Consider the following 13,024-nt stretch of genomic DNA (forward strand, 5'->3'; position numbering starts at 1 on the left):
TCTATATTAATTAATATTCAATTAATTAGCCACCCCACATATATTTACCGACCATATTAATGTAATATAAATGTAGTATTTGTATTTATATTTATTTTATTATTTATATTTATTATTTTTGTGATTATTCCCACCCATTAATTTAAGTTGAAGAGTCGGGAATAGGCGGACGCGCCACGAGACATTAGTATAGGGATTTTTAGTTAAGTATGTGTTAAGTTTTTGGTTTAAATATTATAACGTTTAAAATGAAGTGCTAGTGTGTTTAGTATGGGGGGGAAAGGGGACCACAACGGCGAGATGGAGAAAGTCCGCCACACTTGGGAAGGAGATCTGAGGTATTCTGAGTCGCATCTCAGGTAGAGTACGTAGGAGCTAGACCATCGGCACCTCAGACTTGTCCACGTCTGTGTTGGAGAGATGTTTGTCCGTTAGATGTAGAGTAAAGTCCGATGCATTGTTTTGAATTATCGTTTGCTTTTGATATTTGTTCGAGATGTCCGAACAGTTGGTTTGTTGTGCGACCTGGGGGCCTGGGAAGAACTCAGCCCTGGGATGACTGGCTAGCCGGCCTTGCCCCAACACCAAAACAGGTTCGTAACATACTATGTGTGTTTAAATTTGTGCACAATAAAGTAACGATTATCTTATCTATAAATTATAAATACAAACAAATTTACAAATTTATATACATACATAAAATATATATACATCATTTATATACATTTATCTACAATTGTACATACATATGTACATACATTAAGTTGCCGCTCATTTTAGCTACCGATGGAAGATCGGATTTTCTTCTCGTATGACTTTGTATTTTGACTGCCTATCATTTTGTCCGTTAGCCATTTACAATTTTTCCTAATCAAAATCAAAACAAACTGATTAAGCAGATGATTTCGGTGTGCAAAACACGGATCGGAAAATTTGAACCAGTCTGCATATATATCTATTTTAGAAGTTATTATTATACATTTTTTGACTATGTTTCTTTTTAAATTGAATTGGTGAGACTTTGTCTCGAATTGCTTACTAAAAATATCAAAATGAGTTTTAACTAATGTAAAAAAATCTTCAGAAGGAGCTTTAAGTTTTAAACTGCTGCTGACATAGCCAAAATTTTTATTGAGTATCAAATACTCAGAAGAAGAACGGACCTCGTCGGATTTTAAAAGACTAGAGCATTTATCGCAGTCGTACTTTTTAAGCAGCTTGTGCAATAAATACCCGGCATAATAGCTAAAGCGTTATCAATGCGTTTTCGGGATCAAATACTTTAAATATTTTTTGGAGTCATGCAAATTTTGCGCATCTCAGTCCGTTCGTAAGAGCGCTCTGCACACTTTTTTATGCTCACAATTGCGTTGATGGGAGCGAGCAATGAAATGTATTTGTCCGTTAGCTTTTTGATTAATAATACCAACAAAGTGCATATAATTCTTTGAATAATTAATTGTGTTGTCAAAAACTAAAACCAAATATTAAAATATTTAATATGTCTCATAATCATTTTCAGAAAATGAAATAAGCCGACTAATCGATATATCGATACCCATGAACATTGCATGAACTTCAACATGAACTTCGCTGAAGGAAAAAAAAACAATAACCTCTACGCCAGGTAAGTATTGGAGCAAAACTGTAACAAGTTACATATTTCGACGTGGCGATTTCCCCCTTGTAAAGGCGGGCTGCCAAATAATTCCCCTCTACCCAAGGGTAGAGCGGTAACTTAAACACTCAAAAAAAAAAAAAAACAAAAAAACAAAGTTAGAAAATACAGGAAAACACCTACAGGCAACCCCAGACTCGAAATAGAAAAGCCCCGCCTCTTTGGCCTACCCGATCGAGCCTGCTCGGGTGCACACCATGGACCGCCTTTACATGGATATCTTGTCGATGCGCAGTGAATACTTCCGTGCCATGCTCTATGGTGGCATGTCCGTGTCGAAACAACACTAGATAAGGCTGCCGGCGGTCCTCTTGGAAGCATACAAGATAATCCTCGGCAATATTTACTTGGGCTTTCTGCTCATATCCGCACTGAAGGTGTATGTCGTCTTCCAAGTGCTCAGTTCGGCCAATTTGTATTGCTTGTTGGAAGCCGATTCGTCAATAACCGAACATCTGCGTGAGCATCTGCTCGTCTGCACCGTGTGTACAATCCTGGATACAGCGCGCCGATCGAAACTTGCAGAACTGATCAAGAAATCCCTTAATTTCATGGGCATCACTGGGGCCGAGGTGATAGAACACGATACCTTCATAATACTATAAAGGAATCACTTGAACAAGCCCTTGGACCTTGAACTTTCATTGCCAACGAACTGAATATCTTTCAAGCGGTATACAAATGGAGTCGCCACAACCCGGACGAGCACATCCTGTCGGTGCTGTCGCTTGTACGTATCTTGGATCTTGAAAGTACTGTATTCAAAAAGCTTCAATCAGCGCCATTCCAAACATTCTAAAATCCAGCCCTGCTCACTGAGGATGTCAAGACTTCCTTGTTCCTTTTCTTTATCCATTGAATGGAATATTTTTAAAACAAGTTTTTTAAATTAATTTTTTTGTACAGAATGGAATTTCTATAACTACTAAAATAGATACAAGTTTTGTTGGTTGTGCGATTTCAATTACTTCTTGTGCACCACCATTGTTAACGCCCAAACTGTTAGGAGACTGTTAAATGGCGTAGCGCTGTCACTAACCAAATAGTATATATTTTTTGGTTAGTGGCGCTGTTAACCAAAGACAGCAATGTTTCTAGCCATGTTAATCTCATCGATAAGTACATATATCGATACTATTTACCATTTGCTCTTCTTTCTAAATTAATTTCAATTTTAATCGAATATAACCCTTCAAAACTGAACACCCAGAAAACATTTTATCAGTGCGTGCATATTACTTGGTCGAAATGATACAGCTACTTAATATATACTGTATGGTTGTATGATACCAGTGCGTTCGTGCCGCTTCTCATGAATGTTTTATAGAAGAAACCTCTAGCGACAGAGCTCATAATTTTGAAACGCAATTGAACGTCTTTGACCTAGAAAGGGGCCAACACAACTGTATGTTAATACATTGTAATAAAAAAAAACAAAAACAAAAACTGGTTCCAAGTTAATAATATTCTACAACGCAATTTAAAATTAAGTTTAATAATGCTGATGCTGTTTTGTGAATGGTATGTAAACTTCATTAAGCTCATATCAAAAAATCAAAATTCTATATTTGATATTCCGAAACATTTTGAAACAGAAAAGACAGTACAAATAATTTTGGTATTTTTCAGGTCTAACAAAACATATATTAATACAAAAAGAGTGCCACAGCAATCAGCCTTGAGCCGTCTCCCGGGCAAAAACAAGCCAAAGGCTAAAATCATATTAAATAAATCTGATAAGATAGCAAAGAACCGCTAAAAGAGAGCGATTTACTCAGAAGCTTTTAGAAAGCTTTTTGTGTGTGAGTTAAAGGCAGCGATCAACAAGTCACAGTCGAAAATAAAGCGTACTCGTGAGTGGACGTGGAAAAGGAGACCCCCTGTGAAAAGAAACCGTTAACAGAAAACTGAAACTGAATACTCGCTTATAAACGTAGTTAGTATAACTTTATTGTTACCCGTGTACCATACTAAATATCAAGAGTGACGTCAAAGAGAACGACCGAACACTTGAAGTGCTTTTGTTAGCCAGGCGCGTGTTGACTATCGACAGACAGCGTGCGTACCGGAATTGGCAAATAAGATAAACATTGCAAAGAAAAGAGGACAAGAGGTGGCAGCAGAAGATGTCCAGCAACTTGCAAACGGTAAGAAACAAAAGATTAAAGATTGAGAAATAAGTAAAGCTTGCGAAATTAGTAAGCGGGCGGCAAAAGTCAAAGGCGTCGATTTTATCTATATGCGTTTTGGTGTGTCTGTTTCGTCGCTTCAGTGTGTGTTTTGCTGACGTTTTCCACACCTTTCGTACCTTGACCGGTGTTGTTGTGGGGCTGTATGTAGATCTTTTGCGTATGCAGAGTCTGGTGTGCATTTTGATAGATTGTTGCGAAATTTTGATACCTTAGAAAATATTCATGTATTCTCATATTTGACCATCTTTTTCGTTGTCCGTAATTGCTAAAACTTACTTTCTTACCATTTTTATCTAACATCTAAATTATGTTTATCATGGTATGATACTTTGTACTTTAAACCTCCTTAACCGCCCTGATTTTAGGAGTATGTATTCTTTGCAAATTACTTAAGTTTTCTTTCATTTATAAGGAATGAGAACACGTTGATTTTGCGCGTTCCCCTCTGGAAATCCACAATCGTTCAGAAACATTCCTTATCGCCATTGGCCGATTGCTTATTCGTACATTGACGCCAGACCACCCTCCTTTTGAAAAAAAATATACAACTTGACGAGGGTTTTGGGCTTATCAGTAATAAGCTCCCGCAGTTTTTTGTACTACGTGAATTTTTCTGTGATCAAAAGTGGGTGTACAGGTCTGACTACGAGTAGATTGTAGATTTACGAGAAGTAAAACCCATTCCGACAACATTGTTGCGGTTAGACAAAGTCATCGCGTCACGTGTTGCGGGTATAATCGCTCTGTTGCTCATTTCATAATTGTTTTCAGGTAAAATTATATCTGTCATTGACAGGTAATTTGAATGTGAATTTGTCACAATAATACCTGGAACAGCTGGGGTACTTACGAAACGGGCGTTTTCAAATGCGTTCATAATCTCCTGTGTGCCTCGTTAGCATTAAATGGAAAATATAGAAAATAAAATCAACCCATTTCATTTTGATTATAATAATATTTTTATTAGTATCATATTAGTACTTGTTATAACTATCATGTGATCAGCAATTAAGAATACTACAATTCATAATATTGCATGCCCCACTCATCGTATTACATGGTCTCCCTCTCTCTTAACGTACTCTGCAAATTTACGTAATAGTTGGAAGGTTTCGGTGTGCTATACAGATTAAACGACAAATTAACGATTTATTGCCACCACAAAATGAATATATAACTGCCAGGAAAGTATTTAAGGCAAGGAAGTAGGTAAAATGCATAATCTAATAAAATTAATGTTGGCTATTCGAGCTATCGGCTTAAAAAAGTGACCTACATATGTAAAAACTATACATACATATGCTATACATGAATACATTCCCGAGAAGTACCCAAGAACTCCGTTGAAAGGAATTGTATCAGTAATTGAAATGAAGCATAACTCAGTATTAAAGTTGGGCAATATACATTTTCGCAACTATTTATTGCAGCGCATAGTGTTAAATGATTTAAGTTGTTTGTGTTATAGTTTGCTGATAACTACACAACGATGTATGCGTATGATAAGGCTCCAGAACAGCCAATTAAAGCACAATTTTCTTTGCAAAATTTCATTTGCAGAACAAAACTCTGAATGAGACATATAATAATTGTAGCAATCTTTACTATTGCAATATTACCCCAATGTTTATTTAGCTATTAATTTACTTTATTTGATTAGTTGGTGATCATACACAAGTATGTTATGGCCTCCACTGAATTTATTCAAAACGAAACGGCAATTAAAACATGATAAGAGGTTTTGTGTTCAGCAGCAGCGCCTCAACTGTGCGTCAAATCTTGTAAATAGAAGTCCAATGGAATATTTTCATGTTGCATGGAAAATTCCATGGATTAGTCGCGAGTTGCAGCGGCCTCTGAAACTGGATCATATGAGATAAATGTTTGTTTGGTTTTCGGATACAAATTCTTGAAGATATTCTTACAAATTCTCGGAAATAAATAGGTTTTTGAATTGAGTTTACTAAAGAAGGATTTAATACGGATTTTGTTGCACCCCATAAATTTTCAATATTATCTTTTGAAAAAATGTTGAATTATTACTCGCCCAGACATGCCACAAAACTTTCTTCATTCAATGTGAAATTCGTATCTTATTAAGTCTCTACAAATGGGTTCAACGAACGTTATTGAATGTTCTTTGGAAATATTCAACCATTTTCCTGTTAACAGATGCAATAATCGAGTGTACTTGACCATGTAAACTTCCCCACCTTTTGCCACAAGTCTATGTATTGTACATATATTTTTTATATGCCAACTATATGGCCACCCAACCGACAGGTGTGTGCGTGTGCCTGGTTAAATATTAATCTTATCTGTCAAATGCCAATGACAAAGAATTACAAGCAATTATGGCCCAAACCCCAGCCCCAGTCACCCGTTACCACCACCAGACACGTTGCAGACTATTTTCTACCTGATGCCAAGGGTATTTTTCGGTGCCAAACGAACGTTGGGCATCTGTTGAAAATCTCAGATGCGGATGGACTACCTACACTTTGAAAATTATTTTCTAACATTGAGAGAAAACCAAAATGTAAGAGTAAACTCTTGCATTTTACAGAATTCAATAAATATTTCACATAAATGATAAATGAGTACTTTTTGGATAAGAAAAACCATTTATAAATGTAGAGGAAGAACCTCTGATCTATAAGGAAGCATATGTTTACTATGACAGCCACGTCGGAGGGGGTGGCATACGGCTCAGGCCAGCCCGGCTGGTGGTGGTTGTACGGATGAATAGTGGTGCAACAGCAACAACCACTATAGAAAGTACACAGAGAGAGAGAGAGAGAGAGAGAGAGAGAGAGTGAGTGATAGAGAGGGGTTGAGAGAGGGGTAGAGAGTCAGAGAGAAAGAGCGTACATATGTATATTCGTATTATAGGTAGTTTCTGGGTCGATGTCTTGTATGGCCGATGGCGATGACTCAGTTTGTTTTTGTCTGCCCAGCTGTACAGAGCAAATCGCTGTTGAAAATCAAATCGAAAATACTCTTTTGCCGTTTTATACTATACTTACTATCTACACATATATTCCTGTTGTGGTGTGCCTTTACAATTATTTTGTCAGAATTATATAATAAACATTTATATATTATATAGTGTCTGTATAATCGACTGTATATCTGAGTCTAAACTATACAAAAATACGCGTAGCATGAGACAGCGAAGTTGTGGCAATAATAAAACACGAAAACGTTGCCAAGAGAAGCAGCAGGAAATTGTTGAAAACTGTTGCCTAAGTAAACGTTGTAAATATGATAATATTTGGCAACATTTTAAGCGAAATGTAAGTGTTTTATTGTTATTTATGGTTGTTCGTTGTGAGGGAGTACTCATATTATAGGAATAAATGGATTTAGTACACATTATCACTGGCTATAGCTGTTTTAGAACACGTTTATACAAGTATTTGTAGGAATACGCATGATACATACATATATGCTAGTTAATGCATGTTAATGCATTTTAAAACAGTACATTTCATATTCCATACAAATACACCAACTGAAGCTTATCAATGGAAGACTGACTTTAGTTTAATATTAGTTACTACATAAGTGGCAATACACTTTTTAAGCCTTTATCCATTCAACATTCTCGTGTATTCCATAAAAATACTAGAGCTTTCACCATAATGACCTTATAAACTATCTTAAGTACTGTAATAATGTGTTTATTTTAAAATTACATTGCACTCACTTTCCCACTTGAATCAATAAAAATTAAAGCGAAGTTTTATTTAGAATACCATGGTTATTTTTAAATCAATATACTTTGTCATGCCCTGATGTCGGGGGCCACTAATTGCATTTGCATTTTAGCACACGACAATGGATTTTAGGTATATTTAGTACAGTACCCCTGCCCCATTCCCACTAGGGCCAAACAATTTTTTTTGTCGATTTTGCATGCAAATTGCTCTCTCTGTTCTCTATCTCTCTTTTTGCTCAATATGGGGCTTGTTATGTACTATCTTATTTCTCTTTGAACAACAGGCAACCCTTGAGGAAATTCGCAGTGCGGCAGCACGAATCTGTCGGGACTATCTAACCGGTCGCTGGAAGGTCGTAGCCCCAGAATCTTTGGTGGTGAAACGCATCAGGTGTGTGTGTCATTTAAATCTTTGCTTAAATCAAACTCAATATTTTTCTTGTCTGTTTAAGTGGCGGTCTTTCCAACTTTTTATATTACGTCAGTCTGCCCGATTTGGATGAGGAGGATGAGGCTGCAGAGGAGCAGAGATTATTGGAACAGCAGCAGCAACACGCAAATGGCAATGTTGTTGCCAAAGACAACGTCATAGTTGCCTGTGGCGCCACAAATGTTGTGCCCAAAAATAGCGCAGTCTTTGCACGCAATGTGGTTGAGGTGGAGCATGTATCCGAGTCCGTGAGTGTGACTGCGGACGATGACAACACAGCGACTAGCGCCAAGCAGGCGCACAAACGTCAGCGCTTCGATAGCGATAGCGGCGATTCGAGTTCATTGAAACGATTGCATGCTCCCAAGCAGGAACCGCGTGAGGTAGGTCCATACTCATAAAGCGACACCCCTGTCCAAAATTGAACAACGAGTTATATTATCTTTCAGGTCCTGTTGCGTATTTATGGACAAACACATGGGGATCATGCGCTGGAGAGTATGATTACCGAATCGGTTGTGTTTGCCCTGCTCAGTGAGCGCAATTTTGGACCCAAACTGCATGGCATCTTTCCCGGCGGACGCATTGAGCAATATTTACCGGTATGCAAGAAAATATTAAATAGGAATTAATACAAATATTAAAGTATATTCCTATTATTTATAGGCACGTGCGTTGGCCACAGCCGAATTGTCCGAACAGCGCATACTTCTGAAAGTGGCTGAGAAAATGGGTGAGATTCATAGTCTGAATATACCCATGTCCAAGGAACCGGACTGGATCTGGAATTGCATGCAGCGTTGGGTGACCAGCTTTGAGAGCATTGTCAAGGGCAAAATGCAATCAAAACCGGACTCCGCAGTGCTCCAGAAGCAACGCGAATTGATGCGTACCATTGACTATGTGCAGGAGATTGCATGGTTGCGATCGGTGATCGATAGCGGGGACTATCCTGTGGTGTTTTGCCACAACGATCTGCAGGAAGGAAACATACTGCTGCGTCAGGTCACTCCACCCGAACGCACGCAACGTGAATCCATCAGTAGCTTGAGGTTTGAGAATATTTGATTGCTTGTCCAGAGAGTTTTCGTGTTAATACATTTTATATTTTATAGATCAAATTTCGACGAGACACTGGGCGAAAGTTTGGATGGCAATAGCAATCTATCGGAGCCAGAGGCCAAGTAAGTAGTCGAATTTATTGAGTTGCTAACCTATGTATTTTGTTGTTGGCCGCTCTAACAAATAACTAACTCCTTTTGCAATATATTGGCCTATTCCGTGAATTATTTTGCCCGTATAAATTAAATCTACCCTACAATTCTAGAAGGAGACAATTTTTGCTGTTATACAATTTTTATTTGCTGGCCAAAAGCAAACACAATACAGGTTATCCATATTGACATATTCACATTTAAATCCAAACTAAACTTTACCCTATAAAACCCCCCCGTATGTCTAGCAAATCGCACAGTTCGTCCTCGTCCTTATCCGGTCCCGAACTGTTGGACACTACTGATGATTCTGCATTGGATACCAGCTTTACGAATGACAATGAGCCGGATCTCATAATCATTGACTTTGAGTACTGCGCCTATAACTATCGTGGCTACGATTTGGCCAATCATTTCATCGAATGGACCTTTGACTATACCAATCCGCAGTTCCCCTACTTTCATCATAACAATAAAAATTATGCCACCGTTCAACAGAAACGCGATTTCATTGTGAATTATATGAAGAAGTATCACGATGATGAGAACTATAATCCCACTGTTCAAGAGCTAGAGAATGTGGATGCTGAGATACAATTCTTTACGATGATGTCGCACCTATTTTGGAGCCTGTGGTCGGTGATAAATGTGACATCAGCCATCGAATTTGGTTATTGGGTGAGTTTTTGAGGCTAGGGATTCAATGCAAACGATAAGCCCTCTCCTTCAAAATGAAAGAGTGAATGAATGCACTGAAATTGTGTGCTACTCGCTTTGTAATGACTCCTGAGCTTAATAATACTTTGCAAATAAATAAGAAATAACTAAATAAATTCGTTATCATTTTTTATAGGAGTACGGCATTGCTCGAATTCTGGAATATCAGAGACTAAAGGCCGCCTATCTGGCCAAATGATAGGCGTTAGGGTACCAAGGGAACAGTGATCAAGGATCAAATGCATCATAATTAATCTTCAATCTTCACTTGTAACGAGAGAGAAACGTACTTAAGTGGCCTTAAAGAATTAGGAGAGTTCCAGTCCCAGTCCTACTCCCAGTACTTCTTCACCCTAGCCCAAGGAATGAATTTGAGCAGAGACATGGATATGCCAGAGCTCTTAAATGGACTAAATTAAATAGCTTATTTTTGTTTAGAACAATTAGCGAGACTTAGAATCGATTAATGCTGATAGGAGAAAGGAAAAGAGTCAGATGATACCAATTAAAGCTGTGATTATTGCATGAGACAGACAGATAACAGATAAATTACGATATGATACGACACCAATTTTACTAGCAATACTGTTGAAGGCTGATCAAAAACCCTCACGACAAACAGATTCGATAGAAAGTGTTACAGGCAGCACTCCCCCACCCCACACAGGTTAAATTCTAGGACCCTAGGATAAAGCTTTTACGCCCCACAGGTTCTATAAAACCTTTCGAATTTATTATTTATTCGAATTTGTGTTTAGCGAAAAATTATAATTGTACTTTCGAATCTAAGTATTATTTGGAATTCTACTTAATTCGTTTTGCTTCTGTTCATGAGCCCCGAGAGCCTGCCTGGTTATCAGTCTGATAGCAGTTACAGCATAGACAGGCAACAAACATGTGTTTTTATGTACCTCTACCTATGTATTATCCCCACATATCCCTTAATAGAATTAACTCATAATATATTTAATGTCTTTTTCATATTTTTTGCGTATATTTTTAAATAAATAAACATATATATTTTAGAAACTACACTAATATTGTGTTTTGTAGCATTTATAAAGGGCAGATGATAAGTATTGGCTGTACCTTTAATATCTTAAAATTACCCTAGAATATAACAAGAATTAGTAAACCTATTCTAGAAACTAGCAATTAGGAAAGATTGCAGTCGAATACCGTCAAAGGGAATATGACTATAGGGCTATAGGGGACACCACATTAAAAAAAACAGTGTGCATTTCACTTTACCTCTAATGGTAGTGTGAAAAGGTGTTACAAAGATACAACATACTTTAACACATCCCCTTTCCTAAATATCTGCGAGCGAAGCCGCATGGGACTTGCTTGTATTAAATTAATGTGTAAACATGGAAATAGCAGTACATGGTATGCAAATTTATTGTTAATACATGTTTTTTTTTTTGTTTTTTTTTACTCTGACAAGCAAAACTGTAAAACGAGTTCAAGCTTCTCACTTCAACGGTCAGTATCATCTCTTCTATTTAATGCAGTCTCGAGATCATGTTCTTGTTTTGTTGGTGACTTATTTAGCTATGAGTTATGAAAACACACCCCATTGTACACTGCAGCTCGCTGTCAAAGATTTCTACAAACGCGTAGGAAAATTGTTCAGATTCTAAGAACTCCGTCATACAGGTGGGTTCATGCATTCTACTTTTTAAACCCGGTACTCGAAGAGTAAATAGGGTATATTGTATTTGTGCACAAAGTGAATGTATGTAACACACAGAAGGAAACGTTTCCGACCCCATAAAGTATATATATTCTTGATCAGAATCAATAGCCGAGTCGATTGAGCCATGTCTGTCTGTCTGTCCGTCCGTCCTGATGAACGCCTAGTACTCAGAGACTATAAGAGCTAGAGCCACCAAATGTTGCATTCATACTTCTGTATGCTCACACTGTTACAAGTGTATTTAAAAAATTCACACGCCCCTTCTCGTTAAGCTTTGGTTGGAGCTAAAACTTGCAGTAAGCGCAACGACGTATGTCCACACCCCCCTCCTACTCCAATGCCTCAAAAGCAGAGAGAAATCATTGTATCGAACATCCTGTGGTCTTGTAAAGCATTTATTTGGACCTAGAATAAGGAGAGTACTGCAGCAAACTCCCTTAACTCTCTTGCTCACTAGGGTTCATCTAAAACGACTTATGCTTAGGATATTCAATATACACAGCATCGTAAGTAAAAATTGAAAAAATTATCGTATTTTATAATAATTTTATAGTATTTACTTAGATTGAAAAGAATAGAGAATACTTCCAGGAAACAAGTACCTGCTCTCTCCTGAACGATTTCAGATGACGAAGTGGAAGAGGATAATATTGACAAAAATTTGCAACTAGTGTATCTCAAAATAGACAATTATAGCTCAAAACCAATAGACTTGAATACAAATATTATTGGGAACAAAAAAAGTACCAATATCCAAATTTGTTCCAATTGGCAAAAGTTGTTCATTCTGCTCCTGCCACGCATGTCAGTGTGGAAAGAGCCTGTTTTGCACTTAGATTAATGCTTTCCGATCTGAGGTGCAACCTATCCACAGAGTCTTTGCAGAATGTGCTTTTTGTAAAATTAAATAAAGAATAAATAAATTCATATAAATAAATGAATATACAAACAAACATAAATAAATAAATACATATAAATAAATTGCACTGAGAAATATATTTTTTTTTTCTCCCTCTCTTTATATTTATAATATATAATATTATATATAATATATATATATATATATATTTAATATATATATTATATAATATTAAATTAACAGAAATAACAGTTTTCCAATGAGCCCTGCTATTAATTATAACACCTTTTCAGTTTTTTGGATTTATCTATCGGGGAGATCGAGAATGTGGTATCTTTTCAGTCTTCTTACTGTTCTTCTTACAGCTATTGTCTAATAAATTATTATTTATTATTTTCGTTATTGTGAAGTCTGTCAATGTATTTCTTACTAGTTTTCTTTATTTCTTCTTTAATGGTTGGAATATTAAGATCTTTGTGGATATTTGCATTAGATACGTAAAACGGAGCATTGA

The 13,024-nt window shown here is 36.9% G+C and overlaps 2 protein-coding genes across 4 annotated transcripts in view; both read left to right on the top strand.

Moving 5' to 3' along the window:
• Positions 1-3,667, top strand: part of LOC117588144 — a 7,882-nt gene extending 4,215 nt beyond the window's left edge. The window contains exon 2 of the mRNA XM_034279239.1: positions 3,441-3,667. Within this exon, the coding sequence (XP_034135130.1) occupies positions 3,441-3,578 (138 nt within the window). The 3' untranslated portion in view covers positions 3,579-3,667. The remainder of the gene's footprint in view (positions 1-3,440) is intronic.
• LOC117588141 (choline/ethanolamine kinase) lies at positions 3,519-10,935 on the top strand. 3 transcript variants are annotated; one of them, XM_034279235.1, is made up of 8 exons: positions 3,519-3,825; positions 7,876-7,982; positions 8,044-8,404; positions 8,471-8,623; positions 8,688-9,073; positions 9,137-9,205; positions 9,484-9,913; positions 10,089-10,229. In XM_034279235.1, exons 1-8 carry the CDS (start codon positions 3,805-3,807, stop codon positions 10,149-10,151), a joined length of 1,590 nt encoding a protein of 529 aa, XP_034135126.1. In that variant the 5' UTR covers positions 3,519-3,804; the 3' UTR covers positions 10,152-10,229. The 3 variants fall into 3 exon arrangements, with proteins under 3 accessions (XP_034135126.1, XP_034135127.1, XP_034135125.1); XM_034279236.1 differs by lacking the exons at positions 3,519-3,825; positions 10,089-10,229 and adding exons at positions 7,001-7,166; positions 9,349-9,410 and having other exon boundaries at positions 9,484-9,732; XM_034279234.1 differs by lacking the exon at positions 3,519-3,825 and adding an exon at positions 7,007-7,166 and having other exon boundaries at positions 10,089-10,935.
• Positions 10,936-13,024: the final 2,089 nt, after the last annotated feature.

This window comes from Drosophila guanche, unplaced genomic scaffold (genome assembly GCF_900245975.1).
Source record: "Drosophila guanche unplaced genomic scaffold, DGUA_6, whole genome shotgun sequence".
Taxonomy (NCBI): Eukaryota; Metazoa; Arthropoda; class Insecta; order Diptera; family Drosophilidae; genus Drosophila; species Drosophila guanche.

Excerpts from the sequence above, each read along its gene's own strand:
- LOC117588141 (XM_034279234.1), top strand. The coding sequence starts at position 7,035 with ATGAGACAGCGAAGTTGTGGCAATAATAAAACACGAAAACGTTGCCAA. Across the intron at positions 8,405-8,470 it reads CCAAGCAGGAACCGCGTGAG|GTCCTGTTGCGTATTTATGG; the intron begins GTAGGTCCATAC and ends ATTATCTTTCAG. Across the intron at positions 8,624-8,687 it reads GCATTGAGCAATATTTACCG|GCACGTGCGTTGGCCACAGC; the intron begins GTATGCAAGAAA and ends TATTATTTATAG.